At 41.3% G+C, this 27,807-nt stretch overlaps 2 protein-coding genes across 2 annotated transcripts; one reads left to right on the plus strand and one right to left on the minus strand.

The window, feature by feature from the left end:
• Positions 1-358: 358 nt before the first annotated feature.
• On the minus strand, positions 359-18,264 carry pdzd7a (PDZ domain containing 7a). Its single transcript, XM_085427666.1, has 15 exons — positions 18,019-18,264; positions 17,006-17,143; positions 16,700-16,874; positions 16,151-16,327; positions 15,698-15,845; positions 12,966-13,026; positions 11,811-12,338; positions 9,565-9,720; positions 8,158-8,318; positions 7,112-7,203; positions 6,941-7,032; positions 6,710-6,778; positions 5,357-6,025; positions 4,917-5,017; positions 359-1,486 (listed from the first exon to the last, which is right to left on the minus strand). The coding sequence occupies exons 1-15, from the start codon at positions 18,206-18,208 to the stop codon at positions 1,310-1,312; spliced, it is 2,934 nt and encodes a 977-aa protein (XP_085283792.1). The 5' UTR covers positions 18,209-18,264; the 3' UTR covers positions 359-1,309.
• A 3,476-nt stretch (positions 18,265-21,740) lies between these two features.
• LOC146655613 (uncharacterized) lies at positions 21,741-23,300 on the plus strand. The gene has a single exon (XM_085428159.1). The coding sequence runs from the start codon at positions 21,741-21,743 to the stop codon at positions 23,049-23,051; it is 1,311 nt and encodes a 436-aa protein (XP_085284285.1). The 3' UTR covers positions 23,052-23,300.
• The last annotated feature ends 4,507 nt before the right edge of the window (positions 23,301-27,807 follow it).

Here is a 27,807-nt window from a genome sequence, read left to right on the forward strand (position 1 = left end):
CTGGCCCTTCTCCTCTGACCTTTGACGTGAACAAGGCATTTTCAGAATTTCATCTCAGAAAACTGCAGATCACTGTATGTTTTCTCTTTGTCAGGCCCTAGAGATAGTTCCTCGAGAAAATTCGAATATATCAGCAGTTTCTGAAATACTCCACCAGGCATGCCGCACTCAGTTTGAACTTCAGCAGTTCGTCTTGACCACGTTTATGTGCTTAAACACACGGATGCACCGGCATCTGATTGGATGATTAGATAGGTCCGTTAAAGAGCAGGTGAACAAGTTCATCTAACAAAGTAGCCAGTGAGTAACTCAAAGGCACAGACATGCTCACTTTCATCTTAAGAATTTAATTCCATGCAGGCATATAAACAATTCAGCTTTTCTATCACTTATTAAAATCAAGCTTGAGTAACATTTTCTCAGCGTTTTTCTGACTGCCCATCTATAGAATTAAGGCACTAAGCACACTGCTTTCTCCCATCCATATTTCTTTAACCCGACTTTTATTTGTGCCACTGGACCTGCATTTCTCATTGACATGTTTTTCCAACTCTTCCACATGTCTCCATAAGCTCCATCCACAGCATGGTGTAATGGCTCCAGAATACAGGCACCTCTGCCAGAGAAATACAACACAAAAAAAATACTGAGCAGCAATTTGCAATAATCTCCCCAGACATCCTCTAAACCCAAACTATCAGTTTTGACATAATACAGGGATTTAATCTGAGTATAAATCTATAAATCTCATAATGCTGGCTGAGGTAATCTCCCTCTGGCATGCCTGCAGGGCTGCTGGGCTGAGATGCTTCAAGTAAAAAGTGCAGACCACTGGCTCCACTATCAGACAGTGCTCAGAGGTCACGGCAAAGTTGCCACGTGTTGAATAGTGGCACTATTCTAACCAAAGATCATGAATTACACGATCCTATCACAAAAGCGTCTTTTAGAAAACGTGCAACATATGCATTTAATAAAAGTTTTTCTAAAAACTAAGAATCATATAAAATTCATACAATTGCAACATTTGGTTTTCATCTCGCATTACATTATAGCAAAAGTGACCTTTATCTTGACAAATATGCAGCTGTATTAGTCTTCAAAACCAGCTGCAACCTTTATGCAAGACATACTTTATGGTATATTTTGTCATAACTTTGCCTTTGATTGTCTCCGCTGTGACCGGAGCGCTACCTATCCCATATTTCTTCTTCTGGGGTGAATCCTGTATTTATTAAGTCCCAGAGGAGCAGCAGGTTTTGTTGTCCTTCATGCCCGAGCAGCAACCTGGCTGTGAGGCACACAGAGTTTAGTCAGCAAGTCTGTTGGGGCTGCTGGGGTCGGTAGAGACCTTAGGGACCTTGACCACAAAAACCATCGGCTCTTTGGCCTTGTTGCTGAATGCACGCCGAATTACATCCACGGCGTGCTGATGAGTCACTCCCTCCAGACTCTCTCCATCTACGGACAACAGCTCATACCCTGCCTGCAGATTCAAACACATGCAAAAGGGTAAAAGAACATTGAAAAGCCACAGAAAAAGATTGAGTATCCTTTGTAAGCATGTTTTCCTCCATTTGTGTATCTCTTTTTTGTGTCTATTTTTTTTTCAGAGCAACATTAAAGACAGTTTCCATAACACTGCAGAGATTGTGCCCCTCTGTGAAGAAATGTAATTTATGCCAAAGAGAGTTGGAGCTCTCCCACTTCTTTAATGCATTCACACTGAAAGCTGTCACTAGTGCACGTATAAAGTTTCCCCTTCAGCACAAGGTCTTTGGAAAAAGAATATACACTGAGACAGCCGCACAGTTAGGACTATGCTTGCTGTTTCCTGCAGGATGCGAGCAGAGAGTAGCAAATCTTTGCAGCCTCGAGGAGAGGAACTTCCTCTGATGTCATCAGCGTTTGCCAAGGATGCACCTGCCTAATGTGCTCAATCTCAGCGAAGGTTAGAAACACAGAAGCACACAAGGCCGACGGCCATTGTTGTACCTTCTTTTTTTTTTCCTTTCCCTTTTCCTTTCGAGTCATTAGACACAAATAGATTATTTTCCCTTCATTCTCTACCACCCTGTTCCATCTGTTACAGCTCTAACCTATTTGGCCTGTATGGATGAGGTTAGATCCGGGCTGCTGATTTTTTTATTCTTTTTTCCAGAGAGTCCGGTGTTCACCAACAACCCTATAGCCCTCCGTGCAAACAGTATAAAAAGATTTAGCTCCATTTAACCAAAGAGGAGATTAAAAAGTGCTTTTTCATTTTTGAAAAGTAATTTATCTGAATTAAATAGATCACAACCTAATCTTCCCCATCCTCTTTACAGCCATTTATACTGAGCATTTACGAGGTTCTCTATTTTCCAGCCAACAAATAACATGGCATGTAATAATAACTACAGCTTGCATGGGAGGATCTGAGGCCAAATAGCTCATGTACTGGGCTGAGAGAAGCATAGCTCAGAGTGTTGGTTATCATAAATGTAACACCACTCATGCTCTAATTGTAGTTCGGGACAGTGGTTCGTGGCTGCTCAAATTTTGAGATAACTTTCTCTAAAATACTAAAAAAAACATTTTCTTTTTGCCTTGTGTTTAGAGAATCACTGCATTAGGATTGCATGTAAACATGCCTGCTTCTGCTAAGCAGCACTAATCAGCAGGTCCAGCTGTTGGGAATGTCATTTTGCAGGTATTAACTCAGCTGTCACGTTGACGTGACTCGCTTACGTCCACGTTCCTGCCGGTGAAGGCAGATGGCAGCGTCTAATGAACAGGACAGCACGTGTCTCATGACTAATACACACACAATACAATATTCTTCACTGGTGTGATTATCATGTGGGTCTAAGGAAACAGGATGCGTGTTAACACTGAGCCCGCCTGATCTCACTTCCCTCTGCAGAATACCGGGAGATAACACTGAGCCGTGGAGCTGATATGAGCCAGCTGACATGCCTGGTTGTTAGGTGTGAGGAAGAGACCACAGATAGCACAGGAGTGCTAGGGAGTAGCCATATATCTGTGTCTAAGCCTCATAGCCAACAACCTGTCTGTTTTTAGTCATGCTGGTGAGATGGCTAAGAAAAGATCATAGTGTCATTAGGATGCAATGTTGCTTAAATCCCTTACTTTTAACCAGACTGAAACGTCGCTTTAAATATTTGATGAATTACATTTGGTATATTCTTTTATTGAGTCCTAGAGCGAAAACCTTTAATGATTCCTTGTTTTTTTTTTTCTATCAGTGCTTGGTTTTGAGTAAATTTTATGCAGAGCATTATGTTCCTCATTAGGATAACTGGTGATCCTCAAACATTTACCACCTCAGTCATCTGTAATGTGTCGAAAACCTTACTTGAGTACTAAAATCAAAACTATTATGTAACGTGTAACCCTGTGGCTAGATGCTATGTCCTGCTGGAAAAGGAAGTCTGCATAAAGTTTTTCAGCCGGTGGAACCGTGAAGAGCTCTAAAATGTCTTGGTAGATGGCGGTGTTGACTTTGGAGTTTGATTAAAACACAGGGGACCAACCACTGCCAACATCAGCAGATGACACCTGGTGGCACCTCAGATCATCACAACCTGCAGAAACTTTACACTGGACTTGGATTCTGTATCCCTCCACTCTTCCTCCAGACTTGAAAGAGGACTTTGGACCACTGAGCAACAGTCCAGTTCTTTCCTACTTAGCTGAGCTAAGGCACTTCTCTTGTCTGTGGTTCAGAAGTGGTTTGATATTAGGACTACTACAGCTCTGGACGTAGTGAAAGATGGAAACAGCCTCAGTCAACGCCTTGTGAAGCTCTCCAAAGTTCTTGAAACAACTTTTCTTGACAATCCTCTCAAGGCTGCAGTCACCCCTGTCGCTTGTGCTCCTTTATCTACCAATCAACTTTCCATCAATATGCTTTGATACAGCTGTCTGTGAACCACCAGCCTTTTCAGCAATGACCTGTGGCTTACCCTCTTTGTGGAGGCTGTCCATGAGTTTCATGTGGACACAATGTACTAAACTAGCCTGAGAGATACACAGTATTTATACTCTTTGAAATTCAAAAAAATCAGCATTTGTATTATTTTGAGATATTTTTTCTATTATTTTTTTCTGTAAGCCATAACTGTCAAAAGTAAAACGGAGTTTAATTGCACAGTAAGTCCAGGATATCCTAAATGTTCATTTTTATTAAACTGATGGAAAATATTGAATTTTTTCCACAATATTCAAATGTCTTGAGATGCACCTACAGAGATGTGGAGTTTGTATGAATGTGAATGTAGGTATCTGTACACAGAGGGCCAGGGAAAGTTAGTTAGATATGGGATTGCCCACATGTTTGACACTGATCAGGAATAACACTCAGATAGCAGTTTTCAACTGATAACTTGCAGCTAGGAAACATACGAATTTGTCAGCAAACACGAGTACATAATGTCAGCCTCCTACTGCTGGAATAAGTATGTTTCAACTTTGCACACAAACATTTCTTCCCAAGCATCTCTAATTCCACTGAGCTTTAACAATAAGTCTGTGATTAACTTTAGTGAATGAGCGCATGTGTAGCATATGTGTTTCAGTGAACCAGGCCAAGAAGACTGTTAAGTTACTTTACAGGCAATATATTACCAATACATTAGCAGACCAGCATCCATGTACCTCATTCATAATGAAAGTGATGGGCCACTTGAGATGGCTCTCATCTACTCTCCACTCCTCATTGCACACGTCTCTGTCATAGACACAATTACTTCATAGCAACAACTCATAACCTCAGGACTGAGGGCTGGCACATCTCTCTCACAATCTGCTACAGACAAGCGCTATATAAATCCAATCAATTATTATTATTATTATTATTATTATTATTATTATTATTATTATTATTATTATATGTGTTCATGCTAGACGCTGACCTTCAAAGCCTGATTTGTAGATGCAGCTCCACCTGGAAAGATTTTCTCAACCTTTATCATGGGCTGGATTCTAGACTCTACACCTCCAGAGATACTAATACCTGTAAACACACAGAAAAAGAACAATAATAAACTGAGGGCATGTTTGGCAGTACCACATGTTTTGTAACTAGTCTTACACTGTATCGATTGGTCGTTTGGTCTTTTTTTGTGTGTGAACTCTTATAAATGCATTTTAGTTTAGCAGTTAGTGATGGCCTGACCTCTACTGGTCATGTAAGAGACAGCTTAGGATGAGTCACTAAGCAGTTTGTATTGTGCTTACAAGCGCATATACGGTCACAGATTAAAAACGATTTTAGAAGCTGGCATTAAAGCAAATCCTGAAATTTCAGTTTAAAGTTAAATGAAAGTCACAACAAGTGCTGTTTTTTATTTACCCAGTGAGTGCTTGGCCTTGGAAATGGTCAAAGTGGCGATTTCACACTCCTTGGGTGGTAGAGTTTGTCTTCCTTTCACTTTTTGAACATCTTGTGAGTGTCCATTCACTTGCTGAGTACTCCCACTGGCATTGGACGGGCTCTTCTCCCTCTGGGGATCAAATACCTCAGCCAGAGGGGTTCTGCCTCTCCGCTGTGAGGGAACGTGTACGCTGACCTCCGTGTAGCCCTCTTGCCTGCTCTGTCTGCCATATATACTGTCAGGACTGCCCTCTCTCCTCACTCTCCCATGGCCATTCCTCACAGGTGACCGCCCTCGTTCATAAGCCCCGTCCCCTCGGTCAGACACGGACAACAAGGAGACCTCATCGTACCACGACGCCCCATTCTCTCTTCTGATTGGGGATCGATGGGGTTGGTGGCCACGTTTAGTGCTGTGTGGGGATTCTTTGAGGAGGAAGCTGTGAGTGGGCAAGGGGCTTGGGGAACGGGAGCGCACAGAGGATACATAGTTGTCCACAGGTACATCCAGCAGAGGGGTGAAGGCACGGGATGGCGAGAGATGGCCAGACCGTTGACCTGTCACACGCAGTCTCTCCAACTCCTCGATCAACCGGCGCTCATGCAGTCTGTCGTGGACCGGCTGCAGATAAAATCCACCCTTGTAGTCTGTACAAACATATAAACAGTGAGTGACTGAGTCAGTGCATATTATAAAGCTTATGATGGAGCAGAATCAGTGCTGTGAGTTTCATCCGTGCTTTCTACTTCCATGTTATAACTTAGCTATGCTGGCAGAAGACAGAACAACGACAGCTCAGAGATGTTTTGACAGATATCTGCTGTTTTCATAATACTGACCCTTTGACCCGGGCCTATGACCTCAGAGGCGGCTGCAATCAGTCTGAAGATGGGACTGATTGTGTCTCGCTTGCTTTTAAATGAAGTAAATGCTCAAAGCATCTTTGCATTGTTGAAGTGTCACACAGCACGTCTCTGTCTTTTCTGTATGCACCGAGATGTAAAACAACCCTCTTCAGCACGAGCACGGGAAACCTGATCTGTTCGGGGTGTGTGTGTGTGTGTGTGTGTGTGTGTCCTTTTTATATGAGGGTGGGGAATGTGTGCCAGGGACAGGATATGGTCTGCGTGTGAAGGTGTTTGGCTTTGACTATGAATATAAGATGAGGCAGGAATAAAGTGGCAGAAAACTAGAGACAGACAGAGAGAGGTTTGAGCCTCTGTATAAGTTATAATCCTACAGGAGCCATCAAGCAGATAGAGAGAAAGGTTGAAGAAAGGACCGAGGCCTAGATAAGGAGAGTGCGAGAGCAAGAGATACAGCCCATGTACCTGGGATTGGGGTGATGAGGTGACGACGAGGAGTTCCACTACGAGGAGAACGCAGAGCTGGGGAACGCGCTAAAAAGAAAGATTTCATTTTTTTTAATCTCACTTGAAAAATTCTTTTCTGTTTTTTATTCTGTCACAGCTTAGAATTTAATCTTGTAAAACTGGATAAATAAACAACAACAACAACAATAAAATATCAGGGCAGTGATGTCAGGTGCATCCTATGCTTACATGAGCGACTCTTGAGAATATCGTACGCTTCCAGCTCAAAAGGCATGACCATGCTGTCAAAGCGACCCAACTCAGTCATTGGTATCAGCATTCTGCAGTGGATATAAAGCGGACATGTAGTTCATACAGCATGTAAACACATAAAGCAGTATTATGCCTTGTGTATCTCACCTTATTTCCCTGAGAAGCAGCAGTTTCTCTGGCCTGTCCAAGATTGCCAGAAGAGGACGCACCAAGTCCTCGATTACAGAGTCGGACAGAAACTGTAGGAAGGATTTGATTGGTGCACAAATTAAAGTAGGCAAACAAAAAGAACCAGCTGGACATGTACACTGAGGATCTGACTGAGCTCAAAAAATATTTATACCCAGACAACTGACTTTAAGTAAATTTGAGTACATGTATAACATGCTTGTAATTTTGTTACATAAGTGCACTAAAAAACATTAATTTAATGGAAATTGAAGAACAGAAATGTACTTGATTAGTGTACATTCAGTTTACATAAAGCATATTTTGCTTAATCGACAATTATTTGAATCAATAAACATTTGATTTTAAATATTTCAGTATGATTTTGCTCAAAATTATTGCTTCATCTTTATGAGAGCGAAGAATCATTTTTTGAGTGTGTGATTATAAAATTAGTTTTACAATGTCATCTCTGCGAGAAGTTTTTACACCTCTGGATACATCTCAGCTTGTCCAAGAAAAGTTTGCTTCACACACCGAGGTTCCAGTATCTCAAGATACACATTTACAGCACGAGACAAATTTGTGATAAAACATATTATAGATTAGAGATAATGGGAAGTATAGTTTTTAGAGCTCTGCACTTGCTGTGACTAAAAGCTCAGCGTGCAGAAACACTTTATGTGATGAACTGAGCACATGTTTATACCTCTGCAGCAAGTCCTAACTTTCTTGTCTTCGACCTCCCTTTTGTTTTGTCCCGTCTCTCTAAGCTCTCTTGTCAATACCCTCTGAGGTCAGACAACGGGCTAGCCAAGGAGCTGAATATTTTAGGATTAAGGTGGACTGAGAATGAATCAAATGACAGCTTATGTTCGATCCCGATCATAAAGACAGGCCAAATCCATCTTTTGTCACAGCTGTTACACGACACATCTGTGACTAAAGAACACTCGATGACTCACTGCACTCTCACAGCAGCGTGCCTCTGAGGTGGCGATGGTAATTTCAGTTTAGAAACTCACTCGCCGACAGTGTCTCATCACAGCAGCCACCTCATCCTGACTGAGCAGTTTCTTTGCCATGTCCTCCACGTGCTGCAGGACCTCGAGTCGGGGCAGTGGGCTGCCAGCTCGGGATTCCCTCGGGGAGGTCAAGAGGTGGAATGGGCGTCCCCGTTCCTTATCTAAAGAATAATGTAGATAAAAGAAATGATGTGCAAAGAAGAAACTGTCCTGATGGCATTTAAAACTCTTCCAGTTAGATGTTTGACTTCTCAACATCTATAAATAAATTGTGCAGGCTTTTTTTACCATCAGGAGAACTTACACTAACTTTAAATTAAGATATTAAATTAAGAAATCAAGCTTATCAAGGCATCTTAACTTATGCTCTTCACCATTACATTTTTGCTTCTAACACATCTGAATAGTATTTCTGTTTGTAACTAAGTTTTCTACAACACATCAGCCGAGACCCTATTTTTATGCAATTAACTGGATATTGTCATCATGAATGTTACACTCTTACAGGACTTTACAACATTAGAGATGAATAAAACCCTAAACATAATGGAACACCTCTATAAATCAGGGAAAGCAATGCAAATTTACAAAATCTTACTTATTACTGCAAACTTGTCATCTCACGAGGCTGTTTTAACATTTGAATTCTGTATTATAGCTCTGTCATGGTAGAGCACTGGGTTTTTGTCTTCGGGTCATTTTCTCTCTCTCTCTTTGTTGTAGGATTGGTTGGGCAGGTCGGAGCGTGGGGTCCTGCTGTTCAGAAAACACACTTGTAGTTCACTGACCTTATCAGGAGCTGGTATTAAAAGGGAAGCTCCATACTGAGTCTCTATCACAGCACACCACACCACTGTGTGCCATCTCAGATTGGTAAACAGGCCTCATTCTTGGTTACTCCAGCTATTCTTGTTCTCTCCTCTATGTCTTCATGATTTTGCTGCCCTGCTGAAGAAAAGACCCACCCGAGCTTTCTCACCTGCCACCTTCAAACCAGCGCTACCCACAATGACTTCTTTTAAAGAGGCTTTCCATCTCACCTCACTTGCGTTCTCAACCTCCTTCGACCCTGAGAACAACCCAGTGCCCCTCTATCCAAGCTCACTAGTCTTAGCTTCAAGTAAGAAACTCACACACTCCTAAAGACTTTATCTACAACTGGACTGTTGGGAAACCTCCCCTCACATTCTGCTGGATATAATGTCCTCACTTATCTCCTTCAGAGAACGCTATGCCCTGATTATAATTAAAAGTGTGGCCTTAAAATGAGACACTGTGTATTATAATTAGTCAATTTAACGACCTCTGAGTCATGTTCCACAATTTGTTCAAAACCTGAAGCAACATTTCACTTTGCAGGCTGCACTATGTGAAAGAAAAACCCACACCCTGTGACCGCTCTCTCACCTTTGTTTGCACGGCGAGACGGCGACTTGGAGCGACTCCTCTCTTTGCGGTCTTTCTTAAATAAGAGGTTGACAAAGGTTTTGGAGCGTTTCAGACTAGTTTTACCCTCTTCTGAGCTTTTCTCCCTGTGTTGCCTTTTCTTCTTCTGTCTCTCCTCTAAAGGTGGGGGGGAAAAACAGACAAATATCTCTTTTTAAATTAACACACATACTGTACTTTGTGCACTAAACAAACTATAGACTACATGTCATCTTTTTTTGCAGTTATGTCTTGTACACAGGAAAATTGACTGAGCCACAGCAGGAGTAGGACATTCTGCATATCTGTGTTGGGTGCTGAAAACATAATTCATTAGGCCTTGTTGTGCTCAATGCTTAACTGTAAGCTGGTAACAGTGGCTGACACGCACTCTCCTTTATAAGCACAGACTTTTCATTTCTCTTCCAGTCAGCTTCTCTTTTCACTGCAGTAAATCTGACACTGTGGAAAGCAACAGTGTATCACTGATGAATTGCAGCCTCACCAACCTGAACACACCCCCATCTATTAGAAGCACTACAGAGAAGTGCTCCCGCTTACAATAACAAATGTCCAATCAGACCTAAGCTTTGCCCGAGCCCCCACCAAGTTCTGAAGCTACGAGTGAGCTGGAGAAATTGAAAAGGAAAGGCTAATAACTCAACAGCCCCACCAAGGCTTGGATAGATATTTCTCCATATGCTTGGTCTTATTCATTTCTCACAGAGGTACAACAAGTGAGAGTAAAGGGCAGTGATTAATCATGAGTCTGTGGCAACCTTGTGCTCATAGACAAATTCTGTATGGAGCTTAAATCAGCCGTGGAGAGTCTGAATGTTCTTGTTTACTTTCTGGAGTGATGGAGGGTTAAGGCGTTGTCTAACTGATGCGTGTCCTATAGGAAGAGCCCAGAAGCAGTGAACTGTCACAAACATCAGCTCAATATCTGATAACAGTGCCGCAATTCTGGAAAGACTGATTTCTTAGCTGGGGTTAACCCTCGTTAACACTCTGTGTATTTATGTCCACGTCTCCCTCAGTTCAGTGTCACATTGTCAATGTCTCTTCCCTGAACTTGTGTGCCTTTCTCTGTGTTCCCTCTGTGCTCAGTTTAGTTTTCCCAGTTTAGTTCTGTTTCTTTGTGAAGCCTGCAATAAAGCAGAGGTTTTGAGTTCAGCTTTTGTCTCTGTGAGTTTTGCGTTTGGGTCCTCATCTGCCTTGTATCAATGGTCAGGCTGGTGGAGCTGTAGTGCTATAAGGGAGATATTTTCTTGGCACTCTTTGCATGCATTAGTATCGACTGGGCATCGTTTAAATGCCACAACTTACCCGAGTATTGTTACTGACCACCTCCACTCCTCTATAACCACCGTGTACCCATCTCCTGATGGCTGGATAATCAACTATGTCAGAAACTTTTATTGATCTTTGAGTATATCTAGTATATATCTATGAGTAATGTGTCCAGCACCTTGAAACTATGCCATGATGAATTAAAGCAGTTCTGAAGGCATCAAGAGGGCCCAACCCGATACTAGCAAGATGTACCTAATACAGTCCATAATTAAAACCAGTGACGTAAAACATCACTTGTCTGCTTAAATTTTCGTCACATGAATAAACTGTGTTGGTTGTATGCTCACTACCAAAATACTGAGAGCTTTATTTTTTATGCCACCATCTCGGTTTAACCACTGCTGCTAAAGTTAATAAATTAAAAAGTATTGTGTTTGTGTTGTTTTCTCAGAAAACACTGCCTTAATTGTAAACACCTAGACTGTGACTAAAATATGGTAAATGGCCTGCATTTGTATAGCGCTTTTCTAGTCTATAGGACCCCAAAGCGCTTTACACTACATTCAGTCATACACACATTCACACACTGGCGATAGCAAGCTACATTGTAGCCACAGCTGCCCTGGGGCGCACTGACAGAGGCGAGGCTGCCGGACACAGGCGCCACCGGGCCCTCTGACCACCACCAGTAGGCAAACACGGGGTTAGTATCTTGCCCAAGGATATTTGGCATGCAGCCAGGATGCAGCCTGGGATTGAACCACCGACCTTCTGATTAGTGGCTGACCTGCTCTGCCACCTGAGCTACAGCCACCCCATATGTCCTAAATAGGCTGGAAAAAACTTGTCAGCTAATAATAATGTACATAGAGAACTACCTTGCATCCATAGTTCCCCACATTTAACAACCCCAAAGAGCCTGCAGACCTCACCTGACTCTGTGATGTGACTCTGGGAACGACTGATTGGCTTCCGCGGTCTGCTCAGGGCCATCAGAGCTGCTGTCTTTGGTGAGTGTTTCTCAACTTCCTGCTTCCCTGATGACAGCGTTTTCACCCGTCCCTGTCCACCTTCTCCAGCTCCTCCCATCTCCCTTGGCCCTTCTCCTTTCCCACGTATGACCGTGTCCTTCAACACTAATGTGGCACCAACAGTCCGGCTTGTTTCTGTCGTGGAGAGCCTTTCGGGGTGTGACCCGTTAGGTAACAGGTGGTCCTGGTAGTTTGGAGGTTGGGGTTCAGTCTGTATGGCGGAGTCAGCAGTTCGATCAGTACTGCTCGGACGTCGGGAGTGGTCCTCAGTGCAGATGCCAATGTCTACCATCTCTGAGCCAAAGACAGGAGGGAAGAGGACCTGCGAGAGACCACTGAGGGAACTGAGAGGGGTGGTGGAGGACAATGACGAGGCAGAAGAGTTGGAGTCTGAACCCTGTGATGATGGTGGAGGGCCTCCATTGGCTACTATAGAACACAATCCAAAGAATATAAGGGATTAGTGTGTGTAACAGCTGCCATATGTTACAGCAACATAAATATACATGCTAGACTGGACTGTGGATAAAGTTTTCCCATAAAAGCTTAATTTGTTTCCTTCTTATTTCTGCTTTCTTTGAATGAAAACCTGTCTGTTCTCATATCCCCATAATCCTGTGAGCTTTTGATAGACAGAAAAAAAAGCAGGACTTCTTTTTTTTCTTTTTTCCTAATGAAACTCCAAAGTGACTCTGCATCTTGGCATCTCGACAGATGTCAAGTCATGCTCCATTCCAGATGACTGAGCTGCCTTTGAGTACACTGAATTAATCCCTAGCTGTGTTGAGATGGGCTCGTATCAAAGCAAAAAACAAGGAACTGGAGTGCTATTAAGAAACTGAATGACAGCTTTCTTGTTCAAGAAGGCTACACAAGGCCACTATCCCACTAATTTTTAAATGTTTCCAAGGAGACTCCACCATGTAGCTTTGAAAACCAGATAAAATCTTCATTGATTTTGTTTAGTCAAGGCAGTACTTCTCACGCCACCGTTCATTATCTCTTGTAAAACTTGTGTTAAACATTGTCCAGGGACTGTAAAAACAGTCAACATACACTTTTCCAGCCAGCCGTATTCTGCCACCATCTCCTTGTATGCGGGGTATCTGCCAGCTTCCTGTTGAAGATCAAAAAAACAAAATGTTCATCGAGAACAGCAAACAGTCAGCATGATTACTATGAAGTAGACTCTCTAGACTTTATTGACTGTTAGTGAGGTTTTTCAACATTTAAAAATGAGCCAGCATTTGTTCATTTGGATTTTTTCCTGTAGTTTTTTGTTACTTGTGAGCCACATTCACACTCTGCAAAAAAGAGTTTACAGCAACATGTTGATAATAGCAGTGTTTACATGAGGATCGTCAGCAAGTTCAGTTCGATTCAGTTTTATTTAGACAGCACCAAGTCATGACAACAGTTATATTGCTTTTATTTATTATGTTTGTATTTAAAGCTTGGTATATTACACAGTATGTAGCTGGAGAGAAATAGCAATTTTTGTTGTATGAAAATACACAAAGAACTGGCAATGGGGTGAATATGGATCTGAATCTGATCTTAAAAGAAGGAATAGTGTCTTCTGAATCCAATTAAAGGACCTGAATCCTCCAAAAAAAAATCTTCAGAGAGGGAAAACAGTCAGCACATGAATGTAAGGTGTACAGATGTGGAGACACGGCCTTTAAGGGAAGGATGGGGCTATCTACTGTATCCATACACTTAGGGCGAGATGGGAATTAGGAAAAGGGGGGAAGTAAAACATGGGTGAAAGTCATCAGAAAATCGCAAAGAAAGGAGCAAAATTCAAAGCAAAACATAAGCGGCAACAAAATGAGTAAAATTGGATTTTTTTTTTAAACTAAACACAGAGATGCAAAAACTTGCACTAAAACATGATCTAAAGTTAGAATAAGAAGCATGGGAAAAAACTAAAACTCTTCACTAGAGGAGGAATAAAGTAAACACAGAACTCAGAGATTTATTAATATTATAAAGCATCAAACTCACTAGAGAGTAATGAGGAAATTAAAACAGGAGTGCAAAAATCAGCCTGCCAAATATAAGAACCAAAACTTCAAACTCAAGCAGATAACTAACAATTCAAAACTTAGAGGTAGAAAAAAACAGCTGGGACCACAACAAACACGTTACTGTGTGCTCATTAGCATGTCACATACAGCTGAGAGTGATGAGAAGGTATCATTTTAGTTCTGCAGATTAATCTGACAAGATTACGACCACAGATATAAAACAATGGCTAACCGAAGTATTATCATTTGACATGAGTCCTGAATTCAATTTCAAGCTAGTCCATACACTAATCTTTAAGACATGACGCTCAAAACCAAAATGTGAACTTGGTGAAGAGGGCAAAAGGAAAGTCTTTATCCTTTGAGCACCACTTGCAATGACAATCCCTGGAATCACTGGAATATTTGGACCAATCAATAAGCTGTCCACACATTAAAGCGAGCACTGGGCTTACAGGTTGTTCTGCCTTTGATATTTTCAGTTATGCATACCAGCTTAATTTCCACCTTTTGACCTCTGTGCAGCATCTTATTGTACTTAATGTTAGTTTAGTTATGTTATATTTGCTCTAGTAATGATTAGTAATTGCTTTAATATCCAGTTCAAATGAATCCTTACTTCAAATGTAAAGCTGTAAGGATATTAAGGTGCTTGTATTTACTGTATAGGTTAGGGTAAATATTATGTGGTTCACAGAATTACAAAACACGTGGCTCTCGTAAGCACATAATACTGTATAATGCCTTCAACTTTTTTTTAAGGAACTGTCTCATCAGCACTCATTTTTTCCTTTAAGAGCACAGGTGTGAGGGTCTTAAATAATAAAACCTTGCTTTACTATGTGTGTGATCCATCCATACAGGACAGGACAGGAGGAAGGCATAAATTAAGGCTTTCGGTTGATTATAACCTGATCCTCGCCTGCCTTTGAATAATGAACGTCGTGCCTGGCTGTTTTTCACACGTGGAACCTGAGATCAGGGGGGTAAAATGAGCATGCAGCAATGCTAGCGAGCTGAGAGCACGCCGCACATCACACATACACCGATTCATATGCACCTACACGCGGTGCCTTTATCCAGAAATGACACAGGTTAAGTGCTGCGGCCTAGCACACATACTCAGGCACACATAAGAAATTTGAGGGCTGTAAGCCAACTGTCTGCTCAGCAGTGCAGGCTCATTGAGAAGAGCCGGTGTTGTTTACACGCTAGCATTTATTATTGTGTCAGCACTCAAGGCTCCAATCAGCTGTTAAGTTTAAACTGAAGCAAATTATTAACACTCCACTGCAATTAGAGAACTTCCTGAAATCAAACTTCAGTCTCATTTCAGACAACACTGAGTTTTTTTTTAGTTTGGTGGTTTGACAAAATGTTGCTCATGTACACCTCAGCATTCAACTGGAGGTATGTTTATGTCCAAAAGAGGAAAATAAGCCCAATATATACTCTCATGTTAGCTCTTTGTCTTGTGTTCCTCTCACTCCTTGGAATATATTTAGCTTTTTGGCTGTTAAATCCTCTACTCTCGTCACTTGCTCTGTGTGTGCTGTCTGAAACTGAGCCAAGACATTTAAGTCACAGGTTGTAAAAGGAAGAACAAAAATGTGTCCTCATGCTGTGACAGTCCTCTCATACCCTGTTGATTTGTTAATTATAAAAATGTAAAAAGAAAAAAAACCCAACCCAACAACCTGAAACTGATTAGCTCAGCTTTAAACATATTTTTTTTTCCTTTTTTTTCCATTCGCTCACCCTGATGGTCAACATGACGTGGGTGTGGCTCTTCAGGACCTCCACCGCATTGCTGTGAGTGATGTCATCAAAGCTCACCCCATTAGCTGCAAGGATCTGATCCCCCATTTTGATGCCATGCTGCTCTGCAAGTCCACCTGGGTCCAACCTGATGAGCAGTATGAAAAAATCCAGACATGAAAAAAAGAAATGTAACTACTAATTGAATTTAAATGTGAGCTTCTTTGCTTTGATCTACCACAAAGACTCAGATAAACTTTGCAAATGAGATTATGATATCATCTTTAATTATTGGGGTTAATATTATTATTTGCAGCCAGGTGGGGTAAACCTGGATTCCACCAAGTGCACCAATATAACCATCCTGAGGCCTAAATGATTTTACAACAGGTACTAATTAATTTTTTTTTATCTCATGCAGAAAAAACAAAAAAACAGTGTTTGTATTCATACTTAGACACATAGATCCCCAATCCAAACTCTCTTCCTCCTCTGATGTTGAAGCCCAAGCAATAATCATCTGACGTGGTGAAGAGATGTACGATCCTGCGAAGAGCGCTGTCCGAACTGGCCTCTGAAGGGGTACGACCGCTCTCCTCCACTACCATCCGCCGGTGAATCAGATCCACCCTGCACGCACACACATAAACACACACAAAAGGAGACATTGTATATGCACACATGAAAACACTCATATAAACTGCTTTCTCTCTGTCCACTGAATTCAGGTGTGTCAGTATCAGATAATCAAGTAGCCATAAAGGTCACAGCAGTAATCAATCCACTGATGCCACATGAAACCAAGATACTGTATATCCCAAAAGAAAGATAACCAGTGTGAGCTACAGTCAAGTGACAAGACTTGACAAAACAAGAGCCACACAAAGGTCAGTGATAGTAGTTCCAAAGCTGTAGTCTCTTACATATTCAGCAATAAGTATTTCATCAGTAAATGTTTGATATCTTGGTAGTTTCCAGCCCTGCTGAGTGGACTGGCCTCACCATGTGGTCTTCTCCTTAGAGTAGCGGATGCCGGGGATCTTGCCCACCCGTCTCACCACCATCCTCAGCCTGTTGTTTCCTGTCAGGACCTTCACAGCACTGCTCATGGTGATGCTCTCCAGGCTGACCCCGTTCACCTCCACCAGCTTGTCACCCACAGTCAGCCCAGCCTCCGCTGCAGACACAGGCAGAATTCAGCATGAAAAACCAGAAGACAACATTCCCACGTGTAAGCACACTGGGAAAAAAAGCTTGTCGTGACCATTTACATAGACAGTCTGATGAACACACACATTTCTTCCTAACCTGCAGGGCTGTTGTCCTGCACCTTACTGACAAATATGCCGAGTCCATGTTCAGAGCCCCCGCGGACACTGAAACCCAGACGCCCATCTGGACTCTTATCTACTGTCACTGTGTGAATGTCTTCACTGTCATCCCCTCCTGCAAACACACAAAACACCAACATGAGTCCACCATAAATATGCACAGTGTGACCCACAAGTATTCCCAGGATTGGGACACTTCCAACAAAATATGATTTGAAAATTCAAAGCTGATGGGAAAAAAACTCATTTACAAAGAACAGACAATAAATGACAAACAATAAACATTCTAACATTTAAAAGTTACTGATAACAAACCTATTGACTGTTAAACCTAAAACATATGTATCAACCTTAAATGAAAAACTTCATCCTTATGAACTTTTTCAGGTCACAGGTCGACAGACTCCTATGAAGTTAACTGACAAATGAAATGCATTTATATAGGCTCATCACTGAAAGCAACTTTATTTAACTGACAGAATTTTTGCACAACTTGGGTGGCGCCTACTGTGAATACAACTAACCATTAATTAACATTTGTGTTGATCACTCTGATGTTGTCTCAATTAAATATTGGCCGATCAGTCTTTCAAATGTCAGAAATATCCAAAGCCAAAATTCACATCTTCACACAACTTTTTGGTCTCGTCTTAAATGAGCAAAGCCTACTGCGGACATTCAGTTTCTGATCACTGAAAATGAAGAAGACTACCAAAATTTTACATTTCAGATACTTGAATTGTTTGCATTTCTGCTTAAAAATAGAAAAGAGGTTGACTAAAAAAGTTTTTAGTAACTCAGTTCTCATTGCCTTTTAGCTTAAAAACACATAAGATTAACTCTGTCCACAGTATTTTACATATGTATATCAGCTTGCTCTGAATTAATTTTAAACAAATATCTGTGTCACTGATTGTCCTGAATACACCTTTGCAGCCAGTTGCTGTGTTGCCATGGTAGCAGAAGACTGTTACTGGGACCAGACCTCACCATCAACAGGTGCATTGATGAGGATGACCCTGCCCATGGGTGAGGAGGACCTGCGTCTGTGGCGCTGCTTCTTCACCATGTAGCGTGTGGTGCTGTGGGAACCCCCATTCGGACCTCCGTTTTTAAAGTGGGGGTGCCCCCCTCCATTTGTCATCTCCCTCCAGGCTGGAGTTTGAAAGGAGTCAGCCATGGTAAGTGTCCAAAAACTCTTCCCTCAGTCATCCAGGCGGGAGGATATGTGGAGTCCTAGTTTAGGATGGCAGAGATGGAGCCAAGTGTTTGGGGAAAGGCAGTGAGGGACAAATAACTTGTAAAATGGACACTTTAGCACCTGCTTGTCCAAACTGAACCCCACTGGAGGAGGCAAGTAAAAAAGCTGCTGGTAGCATCTCTAATCTCAAGTGACATCAGTTTCATTCAGTAGATAAAGCTTAAAAATAGGAACCAGGTTGAAAAGAAACCTCTGACTTCAGCTGAAGCCACACAGCTAAGTCACAAAACACAAAAGTTGGCTAAAAGAAAAGCTCCATGACTGAAGAGAGGGATTTTCTCACACTCAGATATAATCCTGGTCTTATAAGTCAAAGATGTTGGCGTGATCCAACAGTGTCCTCTGTACCTTCCGAAACCAGGGTACCCGGTGCCCGCTGTCTGCAGAGAAGTCAGCAGTGCAGGGTGATTCCCCTCTGGTCATGTTTAATTAAACGGCCTGTTGTGAAAAGAATATGTTGTGATGAGTAATGTGGCCTCAGAGCTGAAGAATAGACAATGAAATCCTTTAATTCTGACACAGTATTGACCTGTGAGGATAAGAAACACTCACTGAACTCCCGTGGCCGTCTATTAATCAGCACCATGGACAGCAACTCAGTCAGCATGCATATAACCAACAGGTCTAATTTGACAGTAAGTTATATGAGCGACAGTTTGCAGGGAGGCATAATTATAGGTGGACTTTAATTCTGTTCATATCTTCGACTTGCTGAGTCTAAAATAAAGTAAAGAATTTTAGCATTACCTGCCGTGTCCATGTTGCGCTGGCTGCGCTCGCACTGAGCTGGTCCGCCTCACTGACGCGTTAAGGGACACCTCCGGAGCGTTAATGCCACCTCATTTGTTCTCCCGGTGACCATTATTGTCTTAAGAGGTGTAATCCTTTTACATAAGCCCCCACCCGCAGCTGTGCAGCCACTAGCGCTGGGGCTGGAGATGAGTAAGTACACTGATTACTCAAACAGTAAAGTAACACTCACTCAAGACTTCTCCAGCGTGTCCTCGAGTAAACTTTCTTATTAATGTGCTACTGGACTTGGGTAGAGCTGGAGAGAGATGAAGGCGGGGGAAAACGGAGCAGCTGATCCTCCTGCCACGCCGTTAAGATGGGTAAACAACCCCACCCGGTGGCTAGTTTAGTCACATCCATGTGGGTCTCCAGCTCAAAAGCAGTTTTGTAGGAGACTGTGGAGGAGTGTGGTTAACAGGGCTTTCAGAAAACAGAAGTTGTCATTTATCTTTTACAAAAGATATTTATCTTTATTTCTGGTTTGTCATTATTAATCTGACATTATTATATCTACACAACACAGATAGGCCTACATAAACACGTGCATGCCCCACTGGTTGCTGCTGTGCGCTGTAACAACGCGTCAGCGAAGCGCCATATGGAGGCAGATACCTATATTCAATTAAATATCATCATAAGTCGTTGACTTTCGAACCAATTTGGATTCAGTTTGGTTCATTAAAAATGCCAGAACGGATACAGAAGACTTAGTAACGCTTAATATGTTTCCAGGTTTCATGTCAAAATGATGTTCTGCTTCAAAAACTGAAATGTGTAAAAATCATTTTAAAACTTTGAAATCAGAGCTGCAACCTGTTTCTGCTCTCGGAGAATTATTATTTTGTATATTCATCATAAATATATTATTTTCTGCATTTAATCTTTGTGTATCTTTTTCATTCATGTCTGGTTTTTAACTGAATGCCAGCATTTAATGTGATATATTTACTGTCCATGTACTGCCACTTTTGGCCACAACAAAAGAAGAAACAAACACACAAGGGGCCATTTTTCGGTGCTGCACTATTACTGCCAATACAAAGATTCATTTACGTTTTTCTCTGAAATATCGACCTTGGACACCTTATGTAAATGCCATCCTATGAAGAAGGATTTTTATTATCGAGTGGTTGCATGCTTTGCGTTTTAATGTTGAGTGTATTTTAGTGTTGCATGCTTTTATTCCATTTATTGGGACTTCTCCCCGACAGACTCCGCCCCCCTTGCTTCCCCAATTAGATACACCTGGAGGGCACAGGGGACAGAAATCAATCGGGCCTCCCATGTTGGCAGCGGCCAATAAGAGGCTCTGGCAGGTCAGAAAGACGTGTGTGGCAGCAGGAGAGCCATGGAGTAGCGTGGCGGCAGGCGCAGCCACAAGAAGAAGGACGCGGTCGGCCTGGCTCCCACTGGTGGAATAAGCATATTCTTCACAGCCAGGAAGTGTGGCATAGCCTGATCGGGAACTTTGGGGACTTAGCTCATGGACTGAGCATCATCATATTTTTAGTATGCCGAGGTTTATGGGGGGTTTTCTCTCCCCTGATCAGGGCAGTTTTAGTGTTGTAAATAAAGTTCATTTATTTTTATTGACTATTTTAACTGGGTATTACGTCTTCTGTTTCCGTGATCACGCCCTGCTACTTTCCCTGTTATAGAAGGGGTTCCCTTCTACGGAGCCCCTCTGATGTCATGGTCCAAAAAATAAATAAATTGTGGCCATAAAATACTACTTCGTGCCCTCGAAGTAGTATAACGTGCCCACGAAATACTATTTCGAGGCCACGAAATGCTAATTTGTGGGCACGAATTGAGTATAACGTGGCAACGAATTACGCATTTGTGGCAATTAGATAACGTGCGCACATCATATTGATACAATTCCTGGACAGCTGCGTAGAGACACAAGCATAAGAGTAGGCTAAACCTATAAACCATGGACAGAGACCGTATGATTGCGTTTTATTTTAGGCTGGGAATGAGCTACAAATGCATTTTTGAAAAGCCTGACAATGCAAGGAACCATTACGGAGAGACGTTTAAACAGGATATTGAGAGCCCAGTTGCTTTACAGACGTTAAGTACGACATGGAGCCGGGATAGATTTTATTGCTGCAAGGGCCTGGGAAGGATCACGGTTATCTGTCAAGTGTTTCGTGGCTACAAATTAGCATTTCGTGCGCACGTTATTCCCATTTCGTGGGCACAAGTAGTATTTTGTGGCCACAATTTACTTATTTTTGGACCATGTCATCAGAGGGGCTCCGTACCCTTCTAACTTACACCCGCGATATAAACACTCGGTAAGAAGGATCCTAAATATGTTGAAGAATAAGAAATTAAAACTTTATTGAAAATGGCAAAATACACCCGTGTTTTCTTTAAAATCCTATTTGATGTCACGTGATAGACGTTAGCCGAACGTAATTTGCTTATAGAACGTGTTAATGTTTGTTACAGTGAAGTAACCACAGTAACGGGCAACAAGTAAACACAGTGTTCGGTATTTTTCTTTAGTGTGTTTTCGCCGGTTAGACGTTGACATCGCCACATTTCTGAACATATTTAAACAAGTTTTGAATTCGTCTTTGCAAAGATTTTCCACTCGTCTTCAAAAAACAAGAAGAACATCAGTCTACTTGCGTTGGTTTGTTTTGCAATGTCTCAAAACATCTATCAACCGCGTTTCAGAGGACCTCCTCCTCGCTGCGGTGGGCAGTACGGTCCCCCCGGCGAATACAATGGTCTCAGAAAAGCTTTTGAGAACTGCAGGAGGGAAAACCTTCGTCTACGAGAGAGCGAGTACCAACTGCGAAGTCGCCTAAACGGTCTTCTGGTAGAGAGGAGCAATTTATGTCATAAGGATGGGCTTGTAGCTCTTAGAGAAGAAATGGAGTCCAAATACAAGCAACTGGAGAAAAGAAATGAAAAGCTAGAAGAAGAAAACAAAATACTAGAAGGGAAGCAGCTAGACTTGGATGACTTGAAGGAAAAGCTGTCAGACACGTACTCAAGAATTAAAGCAGAAAATGAGTACCAGCAATTTCTAAGGGAGAAACATTCAGAAGTCCAAAATTTGAAGGAGAAATGTCAAGACCTGGAACAGAAGCAGGCACTCTTGGAGGACAAAAATAAAGACATGGAGGAAGAGAAGACAAAACTGGAGAACAAAAATAAAGAATTGGAGGAAGAGAAGACAAAACTGGAGAACAAAAATAAAGAATTGGAGGAAGAGAAGACAAAACTAGAAGACAAAAATAAAGAATTGGAGGAAGAGAAGACAAAACTGGAGAACAAAAATAAAGAATTGGAGGAAGAGAAGACAAAACTGGAGAACAAAAATAAAGAAATTGAGCAAGAGAAGAAAAAACTGGAGGACAGAAATAAAGAATTTGAGGAAGAGAAGGAAAAGGTAGAAGACAAATATACAGCGCTTGAGCAGAAGCATAAAGAAGTCCAGGACAGGAGCACAGAAATGCTTCAGGAGAAGATCCAACACCTGCAAAAATATGAAGAGCTTGAGAGGATTCACAAAGAACTGCAAAGCAGAAACAGTGAAATCCAGGTGGATCAGAAAAGGCAGAAACAAGAGGAGCTTGAACAAAAGGGCAAAGAAGAGGATGAAAAATTTGACAAACTGCAGGAAGATTTTGAGAAGATTCAAGCAGACAATGAAAACCTCAAAGAAAATAACACACAGGAGATGAAAAACGATGAGTTGCAGGTGCAAGAAAAGCAAAAGAAAAAAGGATCCAGCTTTTTCAAGAGGAAGTCAAGCAAGAAAGAGGAAAAACCAAAACAAGACCAGGAAAGTGTAGAGAAAGAAGAAAAGGTAGAAAAGATAAACGGCAAAGTAGAAGAAAAAGCGAAAGGAAAGAAGAAGACAGGCTGCTGGAGCTGGTTTTTCAGGAGTAAGAAACGTTCTGGTGAGATGAGAGTGGAAGAGGCTGCTGAGTCTGGACAAGTGTAGGAGGTTCTCCATTTCATTACTATTCACATCTCCACCCGGATCCTTCCTGCACCTCCCTCTACCCTTTGTCTACCCCCTTCTTCCCTCCTTCTCCCTCTTCACATCTCCACCCCACCCATATCCTGCACCTCCTTCTACCCCCTTCTTCCCTCCTTCTTCCCCTACCCCTGCAACCTCCATTTGCCATGTCCATCGACAGGTCTTTCTATGTGAAGATCTGTTTTCTCTGTATCATAATAAAAAATAAAGTTGAACAAAATCAGAACTAAATAAGCATTTCATTTTATGAGAAAGCACAATTATACAACCTGTTTCTCTATAAACTAAAAACCAGTGGATAAACAGACTAATGAATAGGTAATAAAACTTGTTAAATATGACTGACTGTGACTCCCCTTGAAACCTGTTAAAGAAACATAAGTATTTAGCTTTCAGGAGGTAGAAATGCTGCCACCTTTTGGGGAATTATAAGGATGGTGTACGTTGTAGACCTTTCAGCTGTGCATAAAATCACAGAAAAATATACGGTCACACCACACAAAAATGAGAGTCTTTCTTTAGCTGTGTACTTCTATCTATAAATTAGCCTTCTTGTTATTTTAATGATCATAAATTGTTTGGGATGCTGTTTAAATTACACAGACACCAGGGAGCTGATACAGCAAGACTAGTGAAAACTGAGTATAATAAATTAAACTAGAAAACGAAAATTTCAGAAGAAATTTTAAGCGTGCCTATGCTGCTGCCAATGAGTGTAGTTTGTGTTAGTAAAGAGCAACTTGTACTTCGGTCCCATTAAGCAATGGTTTAACAAATTTCACTGCACACTATAAAAGGAATCTGGATTTAAATATAACATAGTACTGTTGGATTAAGTGTAGGAAACACTAGTATAAGGTGTCTATGGAACAAATCTCCTTCAACATTCATAATGACCAAAGTGAGGACAAAGTGAGGATCAGTCAGCTGATTGTGTTTAAGGTAAAAGCATCTATAGACACTGAGATTGCTCCATATTTTAGTGAGATAACTCCAGATGTCTGTGGGTTTTGTCAACTTTGGGTGAACAAAAGCAGAAAAATGGTAAAAGATTCAGACATTGAAAGTCTGGTTTATTTCATGAATACAGTGAAACATTTTACAGTCCACAGAGCAAAGTAGCATACATGATAATGGATACTACAACATAACACGGACAGTGAGAAGCAAAACCCATTGTCTTACCAGCTGTTATATTCTTTAAACTTAAAATAAACCTTTGAAATTAGAGTTTAGTCTTTTAAGTCATCTATTTAAAAAAAAAAAAAGAGTCAACACTTGTTTCTCTCAGCAGCATTACTGAAGTGACACTTTAACGATGCTTCATATCACAGTCTTTATGATGAAAAAACATGTTCTCTCATTAGCAGATGTAGCAGAATACATTTATTGCAGTGTATGAGCTACACTTCTTGTAAAAAAAAAAAAAAGAGAAAAAAAAGCTGATTGGAAATGCATTCCAGCTTTTTGAATTTTCACTCTTTGATGGATTTAATATGAACAGCCACGTAAAATTTATTCCAATTTTTTGCCTTTGCTTCAATTAAGGTCTTTAAAGCTACGATACCTTTCTTGTTCAAAAAGTTTACTGACACAGTAAAGACGTAGCTAGGGAACTCAGTAAGTATGAGCAGCAATAGCTTAGGGACACTTTCTCAAATAAAGAGGATTTCATCATCTGCAGTTCGTGAAAAAAGTGCCACATTAAAAACAAATCCGCAGATCCGCAAATTATGGATAGCTACAGACTCTTTTCAGCTATTGAGGTATACTTATGCACTTATCAGCATACAGTTTAAAGGCTTGCATTAGAGTGCATTGGTGTCCAGTTGGGCATCTTTTATGGTTATACCACTGTGAATTTTGCTATATAAATATGCTCAAGACTCTATCATATGTTTGACATCCAGCTAAAAATTCGAAAATATATATTTTTAAATCAGTAACTTTGAAAATTTAGAGGAAATGTTTTTTGGACAACAAATTAGTCACATTTTAAAAACAGTTTGAATAATCTGCGCTGACAGACAGACATTTATGAAGCGCCGGCTATAACACACATGCTTACCGTGTGAAAGGACCGCGGATGTCTTGGAGCAGAGAACCGCGTTGTATTGTTGCTTTTCCCTTAAGCAACGCCAGCCAGTCAGAAACGCTCTGTGTGGGTAGAAAATGGTCTGCACCTGCGCTGGTCCTGACGCGAAATGGCGAGGGTATCACTCTTTGAGTAACGCTTCATATAGGACCGGGGGGCTTCCAAAAACAATAGATGGTGGGCCGATAAGTCTGGGGGCGATACACCTGCAGGGCATCACCTTGCTGTGCAAGTTTAAAACAATGAGGGTGGGGCACGCAGTTGCTGAGCTCCGGTGTAATTTGCCAAGATAGGTCTGGACTTCAGACTTCAGAAAATAGGCGATACCCTGCTCGACTGGTACATCTGCAGGGCTTTTACCTTGTCGAGGGTTAGGGTTAGGGGTTAGGGTTAGGGTCAGGGTTAAAGAGCCGATACCGGCCACCTTAAACAATAGGTCGGTCCCCGCTTTTACACCTGTCGGCTTTTACCTTTTCCTAAGGAATCCCAACAATTAAATGATACCCACGGTGGGCTTTTGCGTTCCTGAACAAATTCAAAAAATTAACCAGCTGCTGAAAGACGGATGGGGCTTGCGAGACTGGTTTTAGAAGTATCACTGCAGCATTTATTTCTAAAGGGGCTGAATGTTATTTGTGACCACCTATTGCATTAAAAACTAGCAGCCTCTGTCTCCCTCTTGGATTAACATTCCGAAATCCCGATTTTTAAATAAAATGATCACATCAACCCGTGAAAGAAACCCCAGTGGATGCGTAAAAACTAGTTAAATTAAAACTAGCGCTTTGATTAACACTTGTGAACAGTCATGAAGGCTGAAATTACCCGTATAGAAGAAATTCCCGCTTGTGCCGTTTTTAAATAAATAAATAAAATGCTTGCATTTAGGGCTGAACGATATATCGCATTTGCGATAATATCGCGACATGATCAAGTGCAATTTTCTAACCGCAAAGGCTGCGATTATACTCTGGACATGTCCAAATTCATGGGCTGCATCCTCCTGAGGCCGCATTTGTAGACCGATTACGTCACAGCGACGTGCCGAAGGCTGTCCAAATTACTACCATATCCCAGAATTCATAGCGCGGCCCAGCCAAACTCCAGTTTCCAGCAATGGCGGCCGCTACTAAGTTTTAAAATTACTCATACTAATCTTTCTGGGTCACAAAATAAACTTTTAACATATTTTCAGGCGAGAAAGTAGTTGTGTAAACATCAAATATCTGCTCGGTTTATCAAGATATCCCATATTTGCAAAAGTGCTTCGACGTTTTCAGAGGCGTCTGCTACCCACCAGCTCGACAGCTAGCCGGGAGCTCGAGGGTTACTGATGCGGCCGAGAACGGCACAACTCCCGGCACATCATTTTCAGATCACCGCGGAGTTTCGCTGCTCGGGTTAAACGTAATATATAAGTCACTTAGACAACCTAAAAATGTTATTGTTGGGCTTTTTTCAGTGTTTTGTTTGTTCGTGAGTAAATCAGTTTGGCTGAGATTAAAGTTATTAGATTAGATAAAATAAAACTTTATTAATCCCCCGGGTGGGTTCCTCCTTGGTTTTCACACAGCTGACTAAACGTCAAACAGAAAACTTATTAAACAGAAGTATGAGACAGTCGAGAATTTACACCAGTGTCTGGTTATATTTTAGATAGCAAGAAGCAGACGGCCGAGTTTATTAAACTCCACCGAGACAGCGGTGACGCTAATCAGAACTAGCCTTCTGATTGACCGTCCAATTTCACGCCTTTAAACTTTAAAGGCGTGTTTGTGTGTGTGTTTATACAATTGCTATTATGTTTGCACTTTATGTGTAATGTTACTGACTGCAGAGATCAGTAAGATGTGTGTATTTTTTATTTATTAGTTTTATTTATTTAATATTATTTTTTAATTGAATGACTGTCTAGTAGTTCACAGATGTCGAAAAACTGAGTGTGGTAAAGCCACTGATTTTTTTTAATGTATATTTCTGCAATCTGCACATTGTACTGACTTTCATTTTAATGTTTACACCAGGGTTCCTTGTCAGCACTTTATGCTCAGATGTTTGTAAGCTAAAAATAAACTATTGTGTATGTTCAAATATACTGTTGTGATTGAAGAAGTTAAATAAAAATGTCAGTCATCAATTCATGCATCACCTCATGTCATCATAACAGAGGTCTGTCTTCCAGGAAAGAACAGTTTAAAATTAATGTAATATAGTATTGGCCATACTATATGATGTATTGCTTGTCTTTGTTTAATAATACAGAAGACAAAGACCTTAAAAAATAATCGCATATCGCATCGCAATCGCAATATTGGGGCAAAAAATCGCAATTAGATTATTTTCCATAATCGTTCAGCACTACTTGCATTGCTGCATGCTGTGACATCAGAATCACAAAATGAGTGTGATTAAAGCTAGAGATGGACCGATCCGATATCAGTCCGATACTGGCGTAAATTACTGGATCGTAGAGCTGGGCGATATGAGATTTTTTCATATCACGATATGTTTTTTTCATTTCAGGCGATAACGATATCTATCACGATATAAGCCAAATAACTATATTTGTAAGATTTAAATGTGCCGTTGCTCACAAGTAAAATGTGAAATAATCAGCAGCTT

This window comes from Rhamphochromis longiceps, linkage group LG13 (genome assembly GCF_057381845.1).
Source record: "Rhamphochromis longiceps isolate RC_006_pf linkage group LG13, R_longiceps_female_GT1.1, whole genome shotgun sequence".
NCBI lineage: Eukaryota > Metazoa > Chordata > Actinopteri > Cichliformes > Cichlidae > Rhamphochromis > Rhamphochromis longiceps.